The sequence below is a fragment of the Elephantulus edwardii genome, unplaced genomic scaffold, assembly GCF_000299155.1.
Source record: "Elephantulus edwardii isolate Elephantulus edwardi_28Jun2011 unplaced genomic scaffold, EleEdw1.0 scaffold00085, whole genome shotgun sequence".
Lineage (NCBI taxonomy): Eukaryota > Metazoa > Chordata > Mammalia > Macroscelidea > Macroscelididae > Elephantulus > Elephantulus edwardii.
In genome coordinates this window covers 13,261,359-13,283,759 of record NW_006399835.1, presented here as the reverse complement: position 1 = coordinate 13,283,759, position 22,401 = coordinate 13,261,359, and the positions used below count along the sequence as shown (strand labels likewise).

At 39.4% G+C, this 22,401-nt stretch overlaps 1 protein-coding gene across 1 annotated transcript in view; it reads right to left on the bottom strand.

The window, feature by feature from the left end:
• ABI3BP (ABI family, member 3 (NESH) binding protein) overlaps nt 1–22,401 on the bottom strand; it is a 350,074-nt gene that overhangs the window by 33,416 nt on the left and 294,257 nt on the right. Inside the window, 4 exon segments of the mRNA XM_006890039.1 lie at nt 2,079–2,288; nt 4,808–4,876; nt 5,805–5,933; nt 12,676–12,768. Coding sequence (XP_006890101.1) covers nt 2,079–2,288; nt 4,808–4,876; nt 5,805–5,933; nt 12,676–12,768 — 501 coding nt within the window.

The following is a 22,401-nucleotide window of genomic DNA, read 5'->3' as shown; positions in this document are numbered from 1 at the left end:
GAAACGACTCGACGGCACATAACAACAACAACAACAACAACAACAACAAAGAGAAGATAACTTCTTCTAAATAGTTTTACATTACCATCCTTCTATGAACTCAACATTAAGCTAGAAGGCAATGACCACTCTATCTGGTACCATCAGAGCAGTTATTAAAGGACTAAAGACTGACATTCAGTACCAGATATTATGACTCTCTATTTGTAGTTCAGTCCCATTTTCATTCCAACATATCTCTCACTTGATTCTTCATTCTAAAAGATAATTTCAAAGGAGGGGAATAAGGTTCCTAAATCTATCCATCCATTTACTTCTTTCCTCTCTTTAGCTGTGAAGTGATATTTGCTACAAAAAGAATGAAAGCAATTAAAATGAAGGGGGTGGGTGTGTCAGAGACAATGAGGCTGGCACAGGATAGAGCAGGGTTTAGGGCTGTTGTGCATAGGGTCACTATGAATCACAGGCAAATCAAAGGCACATAACAACAACAATGGATAAAGATAAATCAATCAACTTACCTTGAAATCAGGCTTGGTCTCCTCATCTATAATATGTTGACAATAATATCTGTGTCATACAAAGGGTTACTTGGGTTTGTCACACAAAGCGTTACTTGGGAGGATCAAATTAGGAACAAATAAAAAGTGTTCAGTGATATTGGTCCAACATGTGGTATCTTTTTTATTATTGGGCTGTGCTCTGAAAGTAGGCTAAAAATTCTTTTCCTGATATTGTACATTGATTAAAAGTGCATAAAAGAACTCTCCTAAAACTCAGATGATTATTCTTGATCAAATGTCCCTAACATTTAACTAATATCCAGAACTCGGAAGACTAAGCTAATTTGCAATGTCTTGGTTCATCTGGAAGGCAGGCCAATCACATTTTATAGTTAAATATTTTATAGATAGGTCCCTAGGGTTTAGCTTTGTGGCCAAAGAAGGGATTGAGTTTGCCTGAGATGACTCTAGTCACAATCTACTGGGTGTGGGGCTGACTTTCTATTTGTTCATTAGAGCTTTCCAGGATTCCCAGTGTTTACAGCAGGCTTAATGACTTCTACATGTACCACTCAGTGACATTAGTCACATATTCCCAGTTGTGTAACCACTCTCATTCTGTCTCAGGAAAATGGATTTAAACATTTAAAAAAACCCACCAAAACAACGAAACAAACAAAACACCAAAATAAAACAAGCTCAAATCGATTGCTTTGAGTCAGAACTAACTCATAGTGACCCTTCAGTTGGTTTTTGGAGGTTGTAAATTATATGGGAGAATATTGCCTATCTTTCTCCCATGGAGTTGTGGGTGGCTTTGAACCACCAAAGGTGTCACCTTTGGGTTATCAGGGAAACTCTCTATGGATTATGCTACCAGAACTCCCTTAAATATCATTATTGTGGCAAAAATAGTGACATAGTTTCTTAACTCTCAAAATCAACTCACAATTGTAGATTGCACAGAAGGAGAATGCCCATCTTTCTCCCATGGAGCAGTTGGTAGATTTGAACTATCTACCTTTGGGTTTGCAACACAACTCCTTATCCACCAGGTTCATTAGATCTTCCTCATAATTTCTGAGATTATGGAGGAGGGGAGAAAAAAAACTACCTATGTGTTCACACTGTGAAAAATATCTGAGAGGAGGTGGAAGGAATGAGAGCTGCTAAATTAACAGGGAATCCATAACAAGGCACTCTCCGTTTTCCCATCATATGGGACTTTTGGCAATCACACGTCATACAAACAGCAGGCATCTGCTATGACTTGCACCTCTTCAGATATACTACGTAGGTGAGAGTTTGATCCAAGATAGTACACTTTCAATGTATCACATTTTCAAAATAGCCACTGCAGTACTGTTGTTGTTATACATTATCAAATCAGAACAAACTCCTATCTGAGCCTCCAGCACATTTTCAAACGCTGTAAATAGCACAGAAAGAGACAGCTCATTTCTCTCCCAAGGAACAGCTGGTAGATTTGAATGCTATGCCTCTAGGTTGGCAGAATAACTCCACACCACTTAGCCAGAATTCCCTACTGTAGTAACAGTCCTGTCATTAACTTACCCGTGACAGTGTCATTGATTGGCTTCTCCCAGTCTAAGATGACAAATGAGGAGCAACCTTCCACAGTGACCACAGTGAGATTGGTGGGTGGATTCTGTGGTGGGCTGACGATATTTCTCTCTGTAGCCTCCTCTTTGGGGAACAACTTGACAGAGTCAGTGATGGAACAGGGCTGGCTCTCAGGCTTCGGAATGTATCGCACGTGAGGACCTAAGAGAGAGAACTCTGAGGCTTAGCTTATGAAGATGGAGGTTGGCTTATAATTGTTTTCTTCAGAGGATTTGACCTCATCTTATAGGCAGAAAGAGAAAAGCTTTTGTATAGATGGTTCATACCTGTGAAAGTCCATGTCTTTGGGATACATGGTATGTATGCTTTTGATTTACTTGTATAAGTATGTTTAGCTTATGTCAACATCCAAACGCAAGTAGATACCCCAGAGCAGGGCTTAAATGATCTAAAGGGCCCAGATGTGCTGGGACAGAGAACAACTTGTCAATCACACATTATATAGAAATTAGAAAGGTCACATGAATAAAACAGAGTTGTCACTGTATAATTTCTACTGAGTAAGAAACAGACATTTGGTTATGTCACAGGAAGACAGTGAATACAATAATTTACCCATATTTTACTTTTTTACAGTTTATCTTACTTTGTTTCAGAAAGGTCACATACTGAGAGAAAATATTTGCAGTATGTAAAAAAGGGACTTGTACCCAGGAAAAGATATACTCTCAAAACTCAATAATAGAAAAACCAGCCTAATAAAATGAAAGCTTAAAATTTGAAAAAACTCTTCACCAAAAAGATACATGGATGGCAAAAAAGCATATAAAAATATGTTGAACACTGTTGTTGTTAGATACTATCAAGTCAAGTACAATTCATAACAACCCTCTGAAAGACATATCTGAACCCTGTCCTGCCCTGTGCCATCCTCATCAACTCTGACACTGTCCAACTTTGCTCTTAATGTGTTTTGAGTCAGACCAACTAATATCTGATCCTTCAGTGGGTTTTCAGAGACAATAAATTACACAGGAGTAGCTTGCCCATCCTCCTCCCATGGTGCTGATGGTGGATTTGAACTACGTGCCTTCAGGATGTAGTGCAGCTTTTTATCACGAGGACACATTATGGAGTGGTAAAGCAAAACTATAAATTGTATCTATAAAAATAACTAAAGCTAGAAGACTGAATATGTTAATTGTTTTCAAGGATGTGGGGAAACTATAACTCTCATATACTGTCATTGGGGAAGTGTGGAAAATCACTTTGGAAAATAGTTTGGTGGTTTCTTAAAATGTTAAACACACATATCTGTATAATACAAGGAGCTCTAGTGGCCTAGTGGTAAGGAGAGGCACTGCAATCTCAAAGACACTGGGTTCAAATTCGCCAGTCACAACATGGGAGAAGGATGAGCAATGCCTCCTGTGTATTTACTAGCTTTGAAAACCTGCTGGAGAATCCTCTATCAGTCAGCTCTGACTTGACACCACACAACAACATATAATACAGATTTTATTATTCTTAGATATTTTTATTATTTTATTTTATTATTTATTATTTTATTATTCTTAGATATTTATCAAAAAAGGATAAAAACATTATGCCTTTATAATGATTTGAACATGAACGTACTTAACTTTTATTTTTTATTAGTGAACTAGAAACAACCTGACTACCATGAGCAGGTTAATGAATAGACATAAAAAATGCACATTCATTCTATAGAATACTAATTGGCTAGAAAAAGGGACAGACTATTGCTACATAGAGAAACAAGGGGAAAAAAATTTCTAAATAATTAAACAAATGTAGGATGAAGGAGACAAAAAGATATTTCACACTACAAGTTTTCTTGACATAAATATTGACACAATGCAGATGAATCTGTTTCAGCTGGGCTGTGGTTTCCTAGGCGCTGAAGATAGACGTGAGGGAGGAGTAAGAGGTTGTTATTACAAAGGAACATGCTGGAACTTTTGGAGGTGATTGATAGGTTCATTATCCTGATTTGATTATGGGTTTTATGGGTGTTTATAAAATTGCACACTTTACAAAAAAAATCACAAAGGAGAATACTATGTCATATCATTTCTCTTCTATGATAGATTATTGTTCAAAACATCTTCTCCACATTGATGGAAAGAGTTGTTGTTGTTGTTGTTGTTATGTGCTGTCGAGTCACTTGCAACTCATAGTAACCCTACGTACAACAGTCCTAAACCCTGCTCTATTCCTTTCCAATCTTATTGTCTCCGACATACCTACCCCTATTACCCTCATCACTGAGTCAATTCATGGACAGAGTAGACTTCCTCAATCCTGGAGTTTGAGTTTTGACTATGTGACAGTCTTTGGGCAATGGATACTGACAGACACAACACAACAAGGAGCTTACAGTGTGGATGTATATTTACATGCCCTGGAAGTACCTTCTCTTGGGGTTATTATTGTTTCAACCTGGGCCCCAGACAAACAACTATGGAGCAAATCTGAGTCCAGTTTACTAGAGGATAAGTTGTGCATAGTACTGGAGACCAAACCACCCAACCAAGCATATTCTAAGGTAGCTGACAGACCTACAAGAAATATATACTTAGTGAGTTTCTTAGAAACTTGGTGTACGATTTTACCATTTATTATATAGCAATAGCTGAGTAATACACCCACTACTGACATCCCTGTGAAAATTGTGATTTGGAACTAATTATACATACCTGTGAATCTGGGCTTCCCAGAAGGATCAGTTTCTCTGGTTGGGCTTGAGCTAAAGTCAGTTGTGTTACCTGAGAATGAATGATAATAAAACTTTTTGGCAAAAGGAGTAGACAGTTTCACAATACAGTAAAAAAGTAGTGAAAACTGTAAGTAACCATTTCCGTCTTCTAGTCAAATGCTTGCAGATTTTTATTTCCTTTATTATTATTATCACATACATCAGTGCATAGAAAAGGACTTTAGTTACATCCTGCTGCAGTATTTTGGAGTATAACAAATAATTAAAGATTATCACTAACTGGTTAATGTTCATTAATAAATTAAGATATGTACAGTAATCAAGGGGATCTCTAGTGACCTGGTGGGTAAGGAATTACACTGCCAACCCAGAGTTAGGCAGTTCAAATTCACCAGGTTCTCCTTAGGAGAAAAATGAGCAGTCTTTTCCCTAGAGATTTTACAGTTTCTGAAAATTCACTAGAAAGTCAAATATGAGTCTGTTCTGACTAAACAGCACACAACAACAACAACAACAACAACAACAAAGTAATTAGTACTGCTGAGTAACTTAGTAGTACGCATGTTGTTCTTTTGTGCCATCAAGTCAGAACTGATCCTCCATCAGATTTTCAGAAGTTGTAAACTGCACAGGAGAAGATTGCCCAACTTTCTCCCTTGGAGTCACCAGTGGTTTCGAACCACCAGAATGCTTCTTTTAGGTTGGCAGTGCAACTCCCTGTGGACCAGAGTTCCCTAATTATGGGATAAGCAAGATATTTCTAGAAACCAAACTTGGGCCCTTTATTATATGAATGCTAAGGGAAAGGAACATAATTTACAACAAAGCATTAAAGAGAAATATACTTTTTAATTTAATACTATCCATATTCATCATAAAACAATAAATCCAGCCTTTCAACTCCCTCCCCTCACCCCTTATTTGAATCTTTATTCCTTGTAACCAAACACTCGATGAGAACCGGCTGGCATACACACCAAATTCTTCTCCAGAGGCAGGAGCTGTGGGTTGCTTCTTATCTATCTCTGCTCTCACCAAGGGGGTCCTAGTAGGTCCAGGTGTTGCCCTCAAAGGTGTGGAAGTGACTCGGCCTGATGAAATGATTCCTGTAACGTAGAGCCAAAGTGTTCAAGTCTATCGTGGTACTGCTACATTTTCTATTTCTTTATTCATGCACTAATTATACCCTTAAGGAGAAAAATTTACAAAGCGCCTGCCACATTGTCCTCAAGCACGGCAGCAATTGTGTCCACAGGGGATAGGACAGGCCGGGGCAGTGTTCCTCATTTGTACATTGTACATAGGGTCAACATGAGTTGGAACAGGCTTGACAGCATCTGATAATAGTACCATGTAACCTGAAGAGAAAAATTGTATCTGGTCCTTGATGGAGACTGGTGTGTGAAACAAGAATATGGAAATAGATATTGTGAAAGAACTGAATGAGGTCATAGGGAGGAGACAGGAAGGGAGTGATCTGGGGAAACATGGAGGGTGTTGGAGAGAGAAGTAAAAATGTCTTCACAGAAGGTGTGTCCATAAACAGGCAAAGAGATCAGTGGTTTGGCATGAAAGCTATTTTTCATTAAGAAGAATGAAGGTTGCATTGTGGTGTGTACTCAAGTGGGGAGAGGGGAGGGATTGTATACCAATGAAAGAACTTTTACTTTTCAAAGAGCGAACTAGGGGTGGGGTGGGGTGGGCAGGGAGAAAGATGCAACAATGAATGAATGGAAACCCAAAATCTCTGTAAACATTCATTAAAATTAATAAAATTGAAAAAAAAAAAAAAAGATGATGTAGCAAGAACCAAGGCAGGGAGTCAGGGAAGACTTTGATGAATTTAGGAGATCCAAAAACTATTTGAAGGGACTGGGACAATGAAAACTGATAGGGGTGAGGCAGATCATTTGCATACTATGCCATGGATTTAGACATTATTTTTGTCAATGAGAACCCAATGAAAGGTTGTAACTAGGGAAGTAAGATAATCAGATGGGAAGAGGATTAATTTTAAGTTTGTAAGGCTGGTAGCAGAAGACTAAGGCAATTGTATGTGGTGCAATGGTTAATGCACTCAACTCATAAACAAGTTGGAAGTTCAAGTTCACTCAAAGGTGCCTTGCAAGAAAGCCTTGTTTATCTATTTGTGAAAAGCATTAGGGGGCAGAGTCCTACTCTGATACTTATGATAATGACATGAGTCAGAGTCACCTTGACAGCAAGAACAGGGTGGGGGTGTGCTGTGTGACAGCAGAAGTTGTTGGACTGGATGAAAGGGATTAAATATGAGAAATATTCAAGGAGATGGAAGGGTCTGGCTTGGAGAAGTCTTAAGTCCCTCCTTCTCTGGCAGAACATCAGGTGGATTGGAACCGTGTACCTCTGGGATTGCAGTACAGCTTCTTGCCACTAGGCCACCAGAGCTCCCTAAGAGGGAAGATTCTTAAGGCAATCACCATGATTCTGACCTCATGGCCAAAAAGGTGCTGTCTTCAAGTATGCTTTCTCTACTCTTGTAAAAACTTGTGTAAAAACTGATTGGCATCAAGTCCACAACCATTAAGTGGTGACCCTGTAAGAATAGTTGCAATTCCCCAAAGGGTTTCCAAGCCTTTAAATCCTTATGTACACAGACTGTCACATTTTTTCCCACAAAGAAGCTTGTGAGCTCAAACCAATGACCTTTCTGTTGGCAGCTGAATACTTAACCACCAAGTCACCAGGGTTCCTATAACAATATGCTGTTGTTATATGCCATTATGTCAAATATTACTTAGAGAGCCCCTAAGAACAATAGATCTGAGCCCTGTCCTATTCTGTACCATCCTCATCTTCTCTGACATACTTGAGCCAATTGCTATTGTTACTGTGTCAATCTATCTTGTTGAAGGTCTTCCTCTCCTTCTCTGACCCTTTACCTTTCCAAGCCTGATGTCCTTGTCCAAGAAATAGCCTCTCCTAGCAAAGTGCCCCAAGTATGTGAGACCAAGCTTTGCCAGCCTTGATGCTAAGGATGATATTTAGAACAATAAAAAAGAAAAATGGAGGTAAGGATTCTGAGGCTCCGTCTAACATAATTTGGACATGTTGTGAGGAGAGACCGGTCCCTGGAGAGGGACATCATGCTTGGGAGGGTAGAGGGACAGCGCAGGAGAGGAAGGCCCTCTATGAGGTGGATTGATTCAGTGACTGGGATAATCGGGATGGGAGTGTCAGAGACAGTGCGATTGGCACAGGACAGAGCAGAGTATAGGGCTGTTGTACATAGGGTCGCTATGAGTCACAAGCGACTTGGTGGTACATAACAACAACAACAACAACAATAGGTTTCTAAAACAGAATCTGTAATTCAGACATATCTGGGTATTGAAAGTAATTGTTTGTTGTTGTATACTATCACTTCCCAATTATAGAAGCAACCAATAGATTTAGTGTTGCTCCCTGCCCTTGGCATGTGTGTCTTGACCCATCCCTTTCCTTGTTCCACCCACATCCCCTTCCATTCCCACCTACCCCATTCAACACCTCCCTCTATCAAGCCCTTGATATGATGGTGTAGCTCTCAAGCCTTCTGTACTTCTTGAGACCAAATGTCTTGCACTGCTGCCAATCTCTTATGCTGCGGCTAGTCAGTCTCTCTTGAGTTTAGAAGTCTCTGAGTCATTAAATCAGAACTGACTTATAGCTGCCTGCCCAGTGGATTTTCATAGACAATGCATTGCATAAGAGGAGATTGCCTGTCTTTCTTCCATGGAGCTACTGGTAGGTTTGAACAACATGATTTATGGTTGACACTAAGGCTTACTAATAAGTCACCAGCGCTCCCTTTTGGAGGGTTGAGGATATTCCTTCTCAAAAATGGAGTCATTTTCAAATAAGCAAGAGAGTCAAAGAATGTAACATACAATGTCCAACATAGAATCCCAGACAAAATCACTCGGGTAGGCCCCTGGTTCATCCCCTGGAATTCATGGAGTTGAATCTCAATTCTTGGGAGTGGGCTACAATAAGAGAGCAAATAAAATGCAAGAGAATTTGTACTGCAAACAGCATGAACTTTACAGAGCTGTTAAAGTCAGGAGGAAATGCATTTCCTTCATGGGTGAGGGCTATAGGACTGGGAGGCCTCAGTAGACTGGAGATGGGACAACAGAGGCAAATCCTCACAGCTGCCTAAGGCTGCATTTATGGGTGCAAGGGAGAGAGCCTGAGAGGATTCTAGAAACATTGAGTAGGTTTCTGGGGTTCAGGGTGCACTATGTGTGATGTTTTTTTTCCTATATTTTATTAATTTTCATAAACATTTACAGAGATTTTGGGTTTCCATTCATTCCTCGTTGCACTATTCTCTCTACCCTCCTCCCAGTTTGTTCTTGTCCAAATGCCACAGTGCTTGTCAAAGCCAGTTCTGATTAATCTTCTTTGTCAGTGTGTCCTTTGCCATTCCCTATCACTCCTCCCTGAGAGAGACTTCACCCTGAGTCATAAGGAAAAGGGGATGGCGTATTCTCTTAGCTACTTCCTGCTGAAAAGGGACGCTGTGGGTTTCAGGCTGAAGATCTTCTCTCACTACTCTAAAGGGCCCCTTTGGCAGTAGGAAACACATAGACTATTATGGAGATTGATTTTGGGATTTAGATGCACTCTTATTGATTGTGCTTGGCCGTACATGTTCATATCCTTGAAGATGTATCATGGGGGTGTTGCAACCTAGAAGACACAAATTTGACTAACAAGTTATAAGTACATGAGTCCAAAATTATGGAAAAGTAAAAGAAAAGATTCTTTCATTGTTTTACAAACCCTCCCCCAGGTCCCCTCCACCATGTAGCCCTCGCTCTAGTCTCCTGTGATGAACTATGTGTGATGTTAATCAGGCTCAATCTGCACAACTGTTTTTATTTGCTGTTTAGAGCGCTCTCAATATAGCCATTTCCATTGAGTTAATAATAGTTTTAGCAAGGATATGGGAGCCCAGTATTAACCTCTATAAAAACAACTCATTTTTCTTTTACTTTTTCAAAGAGAAGAACGAACTCAGGGGGAGGGGTGGGCAGGGAGAAAAGTGCAACAATGAATGAATGGAAATCCAACGGGTCTGTAAACTTTCATTAAAATGAATAATAATAAAAATAAAATTTAAAAAAGAAAACCAAAGCAAAACAAAACAAACCCCAAACTCCAACAACTCCTGGGTTGTTTTGTTATTTTTAAAGAAAAACAAATTTATTTAAAAATTATGTCATACAGAGTATGAGAAGAAATATAGAGAAAACATTTAAAAAGAATTCTAGGTTAGACTCTTCACTGTTTCAGTTTTACCTGTGAAAACTTCTGGTTTTATATGACAGGAACCAAGGCAAGCCAGGTGCAGCTAAAGTGGCAGCCTTACAGGGGAGCCATGCGGTGAAGTCCCTGATTTTCCCCATGGAGGAGAGGCTTAATTTTCAGTCTGTGACCCATCCAGTTTCACTGGAGGCTATGACTATCAGAACTGCCTTAGCTTTAAGTTAACCTAGAAACCCCATAACCCTGTAGGGGCACACCTGAAGGTGAGAGGTTTGAATCTACGCAGAGGAGATTCAGACTAAAGGCTTAGCGATCTATTTCTAGAAAATCAGTCACTGACCCCATTAGAGAGCATGCCCACATGAGGTGGCCGTGTTTGGGAGGGCACCAGCAGCCGGATAAGTGTGTCTCTTTGGAATAATGTGATGAACAATCTAGAATTCATTATGCACATAATATAAAAGCTTCACCTTCTCCATACTCTCTCCTCCCACCCTGAGTAGAATGATGATACATTTCATATAAAACCCCATCAATTTAATCTTACTGATTCTAACAGCTTCATAAAAATTCAATTTTTATTTATATTTTAATCAACTTATATAATTTAATCAATCTGATTCTCACAGCTTACTGATGCTACATACAAAATATCTAGGAAGTAGAGGTAGGAGGAAAGGGAGAAAAATTGGGGAGCATGTGATTTCTAGCACGTCTTGGTAAAAAAAAAAATAAAAGGCCAAAGTCATTACTATGGAGTTGGAATGCACAGCTCACCCTCCAGTTGATTTCTCAGAGGGGAGAAAGTATATGTGAAGAGAGTGTCCATTTTTCTCCTACAGATCAGTGGGTGGATTTGAACTACCTGCCTTTGGGTTGACACCACAATTCCTGAGCCACTGAGCCATAAGAGCTCCTTAGGCAAGTCCTAGTAGGAAGACTTAATAGAAGCTTTGCTCTAGAATGGATCTGTTATCACTGATACTTAATTTCATTCATTTATTCACTCAGTTACTTATTATCACATATTCACTTTGTGCTCGGCATGGGTTTTCTAGGTGGTATAAGTGGTTAAGGAGTCAACTAGTCACTGAATGGTTGGTAGTTTGAGCCTACCTACTGGGGCCTCAGAAGACAAGCTTGGCTAATTGCCTCAAAAGGTAACAGTTTTGAAAATGCTGAAAGCGTTTCTGCTCAGCACATGTGAGGTCACCATAAATAGAATTGATTTGATGGCAACTTTTTTGTTTGTTTATTATTTTTTAAATGTAATAAACACTGGGTTTGGTTCTTGGTATTCAGAGAAAATATAGCAAGAATTCTGTCATCACAGAGCTAACAGTCTACTAGCAAGTGATAAGTATGCAAACAATTCATATGCTTTCCTGAATACAGAGAACAAGAAGAAATGTAAATCTGGGAGCATTTGAGAGGGCTTCTTCAAGAAAGAGATGAAGAATAAGTGTCCCAGTGACTGAGAGGGGTCATTCCATGAGCAGGAGGCATGGAGGTGAGAAGAAGCTTAACTTCTACTCTTTTATTTTGGAGGTAATTTCTATTTCTATTACTCCTTAACTTCTATTCCTACCTGCCTCTGCCGTGTTGCACTGACTAGACCTGCTCAGTCACCCTGAATATTCCAGTCCTAACCTTCTCCCAAGCAACATAAGATGGGGCCAGCATGCAGGTTGGTGGACAGGGGAGCTTTCCATGAGCTGTATAGGATTTCATTTCAGGAGACAGACCCATAAGCTGATGACAAGGAATCACATTTTCCATCATCCCCAGTGTTTGGCAACAATACAGCATCTAACATGATCTACTTGCTGTTGAAGTGCCTGAGTCAGCTTCTTTCTGTCTAGGCTCCAAGCACATAAACATTTTGCCCAGATGCAGAGGGATGGCTTCTTTCACCCCAGCCACCCAGAGTCAGGCTATGAGTCCTGCAAACAGTAATTTAGCGTCTGGCCCTTAGGGAAAGGAACCCAGGTAGTGCAGTGTGTTAAACATCAAACTGCTAATGGAAAAGCTGACAGTTTGAATCAGGCAGGAGTTCAGTGGGATAAAGATGAGAGTTTTCTTCTGTAAAGTATCACATCAGTCAATCACTGCCATCGAGTCAGAATGGCCTTATAGTTGGCCCTCTTTTGGACTTCTGCTGCTGTAAATAGCACAAGAGGAGATGGCTCATCTTTCTCCCTTGGAGCAACTGGTGGATTCCAACCACTAGTGGAAAAAATGGCCTTTGAGTTAGCAATGTTACTACCTATAGACTGTGTTATCAGAGCTGCCTAAAGATTTCCAGGCTGCACAATTTTACTGGGGGTAGCTCTCAGTTTCATAGGATTGCTAAGAGTAAAAATTGGCAATGCATTGTATTTTGGGGATTATTTTGTATGTTGGTCTGTTTTTCTTTTTCTTTTTTGGTATGCAGAGACTACATCACATGTTCAATGTGCCCCTCTGACCCATCCTAAATTATTATACCAACAAGAACTATGGTTGGCTAGTACAACTGGAACTAAGGAGGGAGGTGAAAGGTGTTGAAGGCCGTACCTGTGCTTCCTGGCTTTCCAGTGACATTATTTCGTGGTAAAGGTTTCCTTTGTTGTGGTGTAGGTCTAGGTGGTAAAGGTACGCGGCCAGGGCCTAAGAAATTATAACACAGATAAAGCTGTCATTAGGATCCACAACTAAAAAGCACAGATTTCTAAGAATAACTTTTGACAGCACGCTGATATATGAGAAGCATACTTTCCAGATGAAACATATCTGTCATTTGAAAGAATGTATAAACATTAGCGTCCTTCATTTTCTCTGTGGCATTTTCAAGCATTATTATCCCCAATTGCCTGTGATCCTGAGACTGCAATTTTCTACACCATTTTAGCTTTCTATTTTTACACATACCATTTCTCTTTTCCTGAGAGATTGGGGGTTTACTTCATCTTCTAATACTTCTGTGAATATAATGAGACAGACACCTTCACAACTTCCCAAAGAACAACAGTAAAGTAGCTCCCTCTGATGGCAGAAGTGAAAAGCAGCGTCACTAGGACTGGTTTGATGGTTGTGTAAGTGGGATGGTGTTTAGCATCCACTCCCCTCACCCTCTCATGAGCCCTCATATAAGATCTCCAGCCCAGAGGATGTGTGTGTTTATCCAACTCGAAGCACTTGGCACAATGCTGATGAGGGTAGGAATATCTGGAAAATTTTACCTTAATTCCAAATTTTCATTCTTATTTTGTACTTATACATTCGTATCTTCCCTTCTATAGTAATATATGTTGACTTTTAGGTTCTTTAAGTAAAATTATCACTCCAGGAAAGGATCCTGTGGCTTTAAATATTTAGAATAGTCCAGTGTGAGCGTGTATGCACTGTGTGTATGTGTCTGAGCAGTGGGAGTGGGAGTGGGTGGAGTGTCTGTTGGTGGTGACAGAATACAGTGTGTGGACCAGATATACATATACTGCTGTGAGTCTCACAGTATTCCTTTGGGAAATAGAGTCCTTATTTGATATAAATAAGGATTCTATATAAATAAGGTTGTTGAAGGAGAGAAAGACTCTTGACCAGGTGGATTGATGTGGTGACTACCTCGGTGTGCTCTTGTGTGTCAGGAAACGTGAGGATGGCACAGGATAGAGCAGGGTTCAGCTGTTTTGTTCATAGGGATGTTATGAGTTGTACTCGACTAGACAACACCTAACAACAACAAGAGCAACAACATTTGATATAAACAAATTTGGAGTTCCATAATTTTACCTTATTATGTAGCATGTATCCCTATATTAGGAACATAAATCATACCAGTAAAAAATGAAGTGTGAATATTGTCATAAATGTCACAAGAGAAAAGCTTGAATATGATGAGATTAGAACCCACAACAACTCTGCAGCATTTGTGGCCCTTCAAAATATTTTAGATGATAATTTGTAAATTGATGTCTGCTAGAGGTTCTAATTAATATTTATTTTTTTCCACAGAGCACTTTTCATTGCCTTTAAAGAGAATATTTTGGAGTATTTCTCCAGCAGTACCATATATGTTAGCACAGTTTTGATGTTTAGGGGACTATATGGATGTTGCTGGTTTGGATGCAGTAAATGGTTCTACAGTTAATGCTTGAGTTTCAGAACCAAGCTGCTGTAAGGCAGTTGTCATTTGGAGGTGTCCTCAAGTCTTACTCTTTACCTGGTTTTCTTATTTTTCAATCTGTTTACACTGGAGTGGGTTGAGTCCACTCCAGTGTCTTCAGAGATGGGCTGTTTGACCTCTACAAACAGAAATACTGAGGGAAAGAAACATTTAGTAAAGATAAGCTAAACTTTGACACTTGGTCAGTTTGCCAAAGATGATGTGCATTCTTTGAAGAACAGGTCATTCTGGTTTTGTGCATCAATATTTTAATTGGCTTTTATCTCTGGATGTAGAAAAATCCAAAGCCGTATATTCATTGATTTTGATATTTTCCCTTCAAAGAATTAGCATTTGTGGATTGTGGCATTGTCTCAACTTTCCACAGTGCTCCTGTCCTGTGCTGCTTTCCTGGGTGTATTGCCTTGCCAGATGGTATCTCATCTATGGGGAATGAGCAATCTTTGCCAATATTCATGGGTACATTTTATGCTTAAAACCAACTACTTCCTCTCTCCTTATTCCCTATAAAAACAAAACCAAAAGCTTTCAAATTCCAGTATGTTTGGTTTCATGCTTAATTAGCTGCCTTTAAAAATATTTCCAGAGAAGCTTGTACCACAAACTAAATTTCTTACCTTTATGGTAAGAGCAGGCTTATAACCTCAAGTTATTGCTGCAGACATCTGAGCTGCAGATATCATCCATAAAGAAAGCAAAGGTCATTACAAAGACAGAGGACAAAGAAAAAATGGAAATAGATGTCAGAAGAGACTCTAAAAAAACTGCACTAGAGCATTAGGAAACCAGAACAAAGGGAAAACTTGCTGAAGTAGAGTTGAACAGAAGATTTCAAAGGGCAGCTTCAGAAGACAAAGCAAAGTATTATAAGGGAATGCACAGAGAGTTGGTATTGGAGAATAAAAAGGGAAGAACTCGTTCTGCATTTCCCAAGCTGAGAGAACTGAAAGCAAATTTAAGCCTCGAGTTGCAATATTGAAAGTTGTCATGGGATGACCCAGGAAGCAACAAAAGAAGATGGAGAGAATGCACAGAATCACTGTACCAAAAAGGACTAACTGATATTGAAAAATTTCAGGAAGTAACATATGAGTAGGAGTCAATGGTAATACTGGAGGAAGTAGAAGCTGCATTGAAGGCATTGGCAAAAACTTGGGACCTACGAATCAATGGGATGTCAATAGACTTGTTTCAATTAACAGATGAAGCCCTGGATGTGCCCACTAGTCTATAGTAGGAAATTTGGAGGACAGTTGTCTGGCCAACTAATTGAAAGAAGTCCATATTTGTTCCCATCCCCAAGAAAGGTGGAATTCTATCAAACAATATCATTAATACCACATGCAAGCAAAATACTGCTGAAGATCATTCAAAATCAGCTAGAACAGTACATAGATAGGGAATTTCCAGAAGTTCAATCAGGATATAGTAAAGGCCATGACACCGGGGACATGATCGCTGATGTCAGATTGATCCTGGCTGAGAGTAAAAAATACCAAAAGAATGTATATTTATGCTTTTTTGTCTATGCAAAGACATTTAACTGTATAGATCATAACAAGTTACGGCTAACATTGAGAAGAATGGGTATCCCAGAGCACATAATTGTACTCACGTCAAACCTATACTCAGACCAGGAGGCTGTTGTGTGAAGAGAGCAGGGGAACACTACATGGTTTAAAATTAGGAAGGGAGTATGTCAGGGTTGTAGTCTTTTTTCCATACTATTTAATCAGTATGCTGAGCAAATTATTTGAGAAGCTGTATTCTATGAAGAAGAATGTGGCATCAGGATCAGAAGGACACTCACCAATAACCTGAGTTGTGTAGAAGACACAACTTTGTTTGCTGAAAGTGAGGAGGACTTGAAGCACTTGTTGCAGAGGATCAAAGAATACAGGCTTCAATATTGATTGAATTTCAATGTCAAGAGTACAACGATTCTTACCACTGGACCAATAGGCAGCATCATGATAGAGAAAAGATTGACTCTGTCAACAACTACATCTTACTCGGATCCATAGTTAACACCATTTGTACCAGCATTCAGGAAATCAGAGATATATTGCACTGGGAAAGTGTGTGATTAGGGAACTAAAATAATGAGGAATAATGATGTCAGTTTGAGGACTAAGATGCATCTGATTCAAGCCATGGTCTTTCCAACCACTTACTGAGAGCTGGACAATGAATAAGGATCATAGAAGAAGAATTGATTCTTTGAACTGTGGTGTTGGAGAAGAGCACTGAACATCCCAAAGACTGCCAAAAGAACAAATATGTCTTGGAAAAGGTGCAGCCAGAATGCTCTTTGGAGGCAAAGATGATGGGGCTTCACCTCACATATTCTGGGCATGTTGCTAGGAGGGACTATTCTTTGGAGAGACATGATGTTTCGAAAGGTAAGGTTGGCAAAGGAGAGGAAGACCTTTGACCAGTTGGATTGACATGGTGACTGCTGCAATGGGACCTACTCTGTCAGGAAGTGAGAGGATGGCCCAGAATAGGAAAGGGTTCAGATCTGTTGTTCATTCATCTAGTCACTATGGGCCATACTTGACTCGGCATCTAACAACAACAATAACAATTAGTAGTACTTGAATTTTAGGTAATTACACTAGTGGAATAAATTTAAGTTTTATCCTATTTTTTAAATTATACTCTAATAAATATTTATTAGTAAGATATAATCCACATTATAAAATAATCTTCCCAAATGTTGTCCTAGTGGCATAGTTGTTAAATGATAACCAAGAACTGGTGATTTGGACTGATGTACTGCTTGTTCCATGAGAGAAAGATGTGGTCACTGGCTTTCATAAAGCTTTATAGCCTTAAAATTCTATGGGACAGTTCTACTATGTCCTGGAGGGTGAGCTATTAGCTGGAATCAACTTAGTAGCAATAGGATAATGTGACTGACATAATTAATTAAGAACGAACAAAAACCAATTTTCTAATCTAAATAGTAAATATCACTTTAGAAACAATAAAACAAATTACCGTTGAGTTGATTGTGTTCAGAGAGATGCCACTTGCTTCAGAGTAGAACCCTGTTCCACAAGATGGTCAATAACTGATCTCTAGGATATAGACTGCCACGTCTTTCTTCCTAAATGGCTCTGGGTAAATATAGAACTCCAGTTGTTTGGTTAAAAGCTGAGGACTTTAACTGTTTGTACCTCTCAATGACTCCTTTAGATAAAATCTTTCTGTCATTGCTCTTGAGTTGGAACCAACTCATAGCTGGACCCTCCATCAGGTTTTCAGAAGTTGTAAATATCACGGGAAGAATTTTCTCATCTTTCTGCCATGGAAGTACTGGTAGATTCTAACTGCCAGAGAAGTGCTTCATTTGGGTAAGCAGCGCAATTCCCAACCCGCTAGGGTCACCAGAGTTAAATATAATAGATAATTCTAAAAAAAGAATTCATAACCTGAGGACATGACTCTAATTCCTATATTTCAAAATAAGGACATCTTTATTTAATATACTCATTGATACATTAACAACAACAATTGTGACAATTACTATGTCTTGAAGACTTCCTGTGTCCTAGGAACTGTGGAGGGACATTACACATTCAAGTTTTATTTGACACATGAGCAGATACACAGATTAAATATCCAATGGATGCTTTTCATGCTATAAATTAGAGTATGTTTTCCACATGAATTTGTGGAAGTTAAGAATGAATTTAATGTCACAATCCCAAATTCTGTAGTGTTTGAATAAGAGATTATATATTTAAAAAAAAGAGAGATTCTATATTAAATTATAGAGATTATTTAATAAAGCCACAAATTAAATGTTGCTTATTCATGGTAGAAAAAGAAATTACATTTCTAGAATCAATGACTAAGTTTTGCCTCATATCATAGCCATACCAAAGATGAACAATTTTTAAGTCTTTCCTTGTGGTGCCCATCAGTAATAGTTATAGGAAAAGAAAGCATATCATGGTGGTAACTCCATGATGCCTTTTGAAAATAGACAGCAAGCTCACTGCCACTGAGTAAATTATGACTCATAGTAAGTTGATAGCAGAGTAGAACCATCTGGTATGGTTTCCAAAACTGTAAATAACCTTAATGGAAACAAACAGTTTCAACTTTCATCACCAAGCGTCCGGCAGATTAAAACTACCAAAGTTCTTATTAGCAGCTACTGCAGATATTTCCATTTGTGTCATTGGGATAATTTGGTTCATGATTTAGTGCTTTTTGTTTGTTACTTTTAGGATGCTGTTGTTGTTGTTGTTATGTGCCATCCAGCTGCCTGCATGCAACTCACAGAGACCCTATGTACAATATCTCTGATCTCTGCCCTATCCTGAGCCAGTTTCACCATCTCCAACACACTTATCCCCATTAACCCAGTTAGATAAAATAATCATAAAAGAGAATCCATAACCTGAGGACATGACTCCAATTACTAAATGTTAAAAGAAGAAAAGCACCTTTATTTAATATACTCATTGCTACCTCAACAACAACAATCATGACAATTTCAACTCATCTGAGGTCTCCCTTCCCTGAGCTGTGCCTCCACCCTTCCAAGAATAAAGACATTTATTTTGTATTCTGGAAGGTTTATAGGTTGTGTTCAGTCTCTCTCACTGTCAGAACCAACGAATAGCAGGTTCTCCAATGAGTTTTCAGAGGCTGATAATCGCACAGGAAGAGGCTGCCCATCTTCCTCCCACAGAGCAGCTGGTAGTTGCCTCTGGCAGAGCAACTCCTTACCACCAGACGACCGGTGTTCCCTGTGCCCTCGGTAGACCTTTCTTCTAACCTTTCTCTAAATCTTCCCATCTTTAAAAAAGTCAATTTTCCCATGAAGATGATGAAAGTTACTGGGGGAAAAAAGAAAACTTTTTACAGGCCATTGAAATTGAGTAAGCTAGAAGTTGGTTTTATTTGAATGACAATGTTCTTGGAAGGAGCAGCTTACAAGAGAAATTGAATTTGCTGGGGGTGGGGGGGAGGGGGAATCTGTTTTTATTTTTTTCCCAAGATCACAGTGGGGATGTGAACCTGACTTTTGTGCCTTCCATCATGATATATGAAAGTACTTTAAGGCACTAGATTTTAAGATAATGTATTTGGGAAATTCAATGCATATGCGCTTCATAAATACTTCATGAACTCATTCTCCTTCCTCCTCCCCTGCCCTTAGGAAATTATTCTTATGGGGGGGGGGATTTGCTTTTGTAGAACAAAAACTTTTTGTACTACACTGATGCCATAGATGTATCTAACATAGCTTTTACTTTTCTCCGTGAAAGTGGTATATCTATTCTGTGACTTGCTCTCATCACAAGAATTACATGAGATATGGACGTTAAACTCTGACATATTATTTGTTCTTTTTTGTAAAACATAACTTCAGGCCCCTTTTTCTTGCTTTACTATTATTATTAAATGTTACATTGCTTTATGAAAATGTTTAGCTTAAAACACCTCTAGATGATCTATACTGTATAAAGAAACAATTACCCTTAAATCTGTATACTCTAGTCTACTTTTCTATTTTACAATTAAATATCTTTTCCACATAAAAATAAGAAGTCCACCTTGAGTCAAGACTATGCAAGTACCTTACATGTTCATTACCTGTTTGACTTTTATAGCTTTTCTCTGAGGGAGATTTCATCTGTGACTTACAGATAAAAATAAAAAACCAAGGCAAGGAGAAAGTGAGCATTAAGCTAGAGTCTCACAGTTATGCAGCCCTGGAATTCAGATTCATATGATCAGTTTGAAAGTCTGCCTCTTAATTACCAAGAGACATATCATAGTCTTCTTTCTGTTGTTTCCCTTCCTTTTTCCAAAATGGACTACATTTGTGGAAAGAAACATTGGAGAAGATCAATATCAGCAGCCAAAACTAGGGCTGGCTAGACCTTAAGTCTATTTCACCTGATTGTAAAATCATCTCAAGAACAAGTCTGAGGTACTGAACACTGATGATTGAAGACCAGAGAAGCTGTGAGATGACATCAAGGATATTATCATCCATGAAGAGAGCAAAAGGTCATTACAAAGACAGAGAAGAAAGAAAAAATGAAAATGGATGCCTGAAGGCACTATAAAAAAAGATGCATTAGAGGGTCCATAAGTCAAAACAAAGGGAAGAGACACTGATGTAAAAGAGCTGAACAGAAGATTTCAAAGGGCATCTCAAGAAGACAAAGTAAAATACTGTATTGAAATGTGCAAAGAGCTGGAGTCTGAGAATAAAAAGGGTAGAACTCAATTGGCATTTCTCAAGCTGAAAGAAGTGAAAAATAATTTCAAGCCTGAGTTGCAATATTATGGGCAAGATCTTGATTGATCCAGGAATCATCAAAAAAAGAAGGACATAATACAGAGTCATTGAACCAAAAGAAGAATTTTTGACGCTGAACAATCCTAGTAAGAACCATGTGAACAAGAACCAATGGCAGTAAGGATAAGATTCAAGCTGTGTTGAAGGTATTGGCAAAAAAATAAGACTCCAGGAATTGACAGGGCACCAATTAATATGTTTGAAGTAACACAAGCCACCTTGGATGGGCTCAACATTCTTTGTGAGGAAATTTGGAGGAGAGCTGTCAGGTCAACTTACTGGATGAGATCTAGATTTGTTCTCATTCCCAAGGAAGGTGATCCAACAGAATGTTGTTGTTGTTGTTATGTGCCGTCGAGTCGCCTGCGACTCATTGGGACCCTATGTACAACAGCCCTAAACTCTGCTCTGTCCTGTGCCAATCGCACTGTCTCTGATACTCCCATCCCAATTATCCCAGTCACTGAATCAATCCACCTCATAGAGGGCCTTCCTCTCCTGCGCCGTCCCTCTACCCTCCCAAGCATGATGTCCCTCTCCAAGGACCGGTCTCTCCTCACTACATGTCCGAAGTAAGTTAGACGGAGCCTCAGAATCCTTGCCTCCAAGGAGCCACCTGGTTTAACCCTCTCCAGGCCAAATCTATTTGTTTTCCTAGCAGTCCATGGTATTCTCAGTACTCTTCTCCAGCACCACAGCTCAAAGGCATCAGTTCTCCTTCTATCCTCCTTGGTCATTGTCCAACTCTCTGATGCATAACAGATGATTGCGAAGACTATGGCCTGTATCAGACGCACCTTAGTCTCCAGAGAGACACCACTGCTCTTCAGCACTTTGGAGAGGTCCCTAACAGCAGACTTTCCCATGGCAATGCGCCTTTTAATTTCCTGGCTGCTGGTGCCAAGACTGTTGACTATGGAGCCAAGCAGACTAAAGCTGTGTACAATCTCATTCTCTTCACCATCCATCCTGATGCTGCCGATTGGTCCAGTGGTGAGAATCTTTGTCTTCTTGACATTGAGCCTCAATCCATATTGCAGGCTGCAGTCCTTGACACTCTGCAGCAGGTGCTTCAGGTCCTCCTCAGTTTCAGCAAGCAGGGTTGTGTCATCCGCATAACGCAGATTGTTGATAAATCGTCCACCAATCCTGACCCCACATTTCTCCTCATAGAGCCCGGCCTCCCGGATAATCTGTTCTGCATATAGGTTGAAGAGGTATGGAGATAGGATGCATCCCCGGCATACGCCCTTCCCAATTTTGAACCATGCAGTGTTCCCTTGCTCTGTTCTGACGACTGCCTCCTGGTCCAAGTATAAGTTTCGCATTAGAATTATCAAGTGTTCTGGGATTCCCATTCTTCTCAGAGTCACCCACAGTTTGTTATGATCGACACAGTCAAATGCCTTTGCATAGTCAATGAAGCACAGATAGACATTCCTCTGGTATTCCCTGCTTTCAGCCAAGATCCATCTAACATCAGCTACAATATCTCTAGTGCCACGACCCCTTCTGAAACCAGCCTGGACTTCTGGTAGTTGTCTGTTGATGTGCTGTTCCAGTCATTTTTGGATAATTTTCAGTAAAATCTTGCTTGCATGTGAAATCAGTGAAATTGTTCTGTAGTTTCCACATTCGGTTGGGTCACCTTTCTTTGGGATAGGAACAAATATCGATCTCTTCCAGTCAGTTGGCCAAGTGGTCGTTGTCGAAATTATAAAACAATATCATTAATATAACATGCAAGCAAAATATTGTTGGAGATCATAAAAAAACAGGCTGGAAG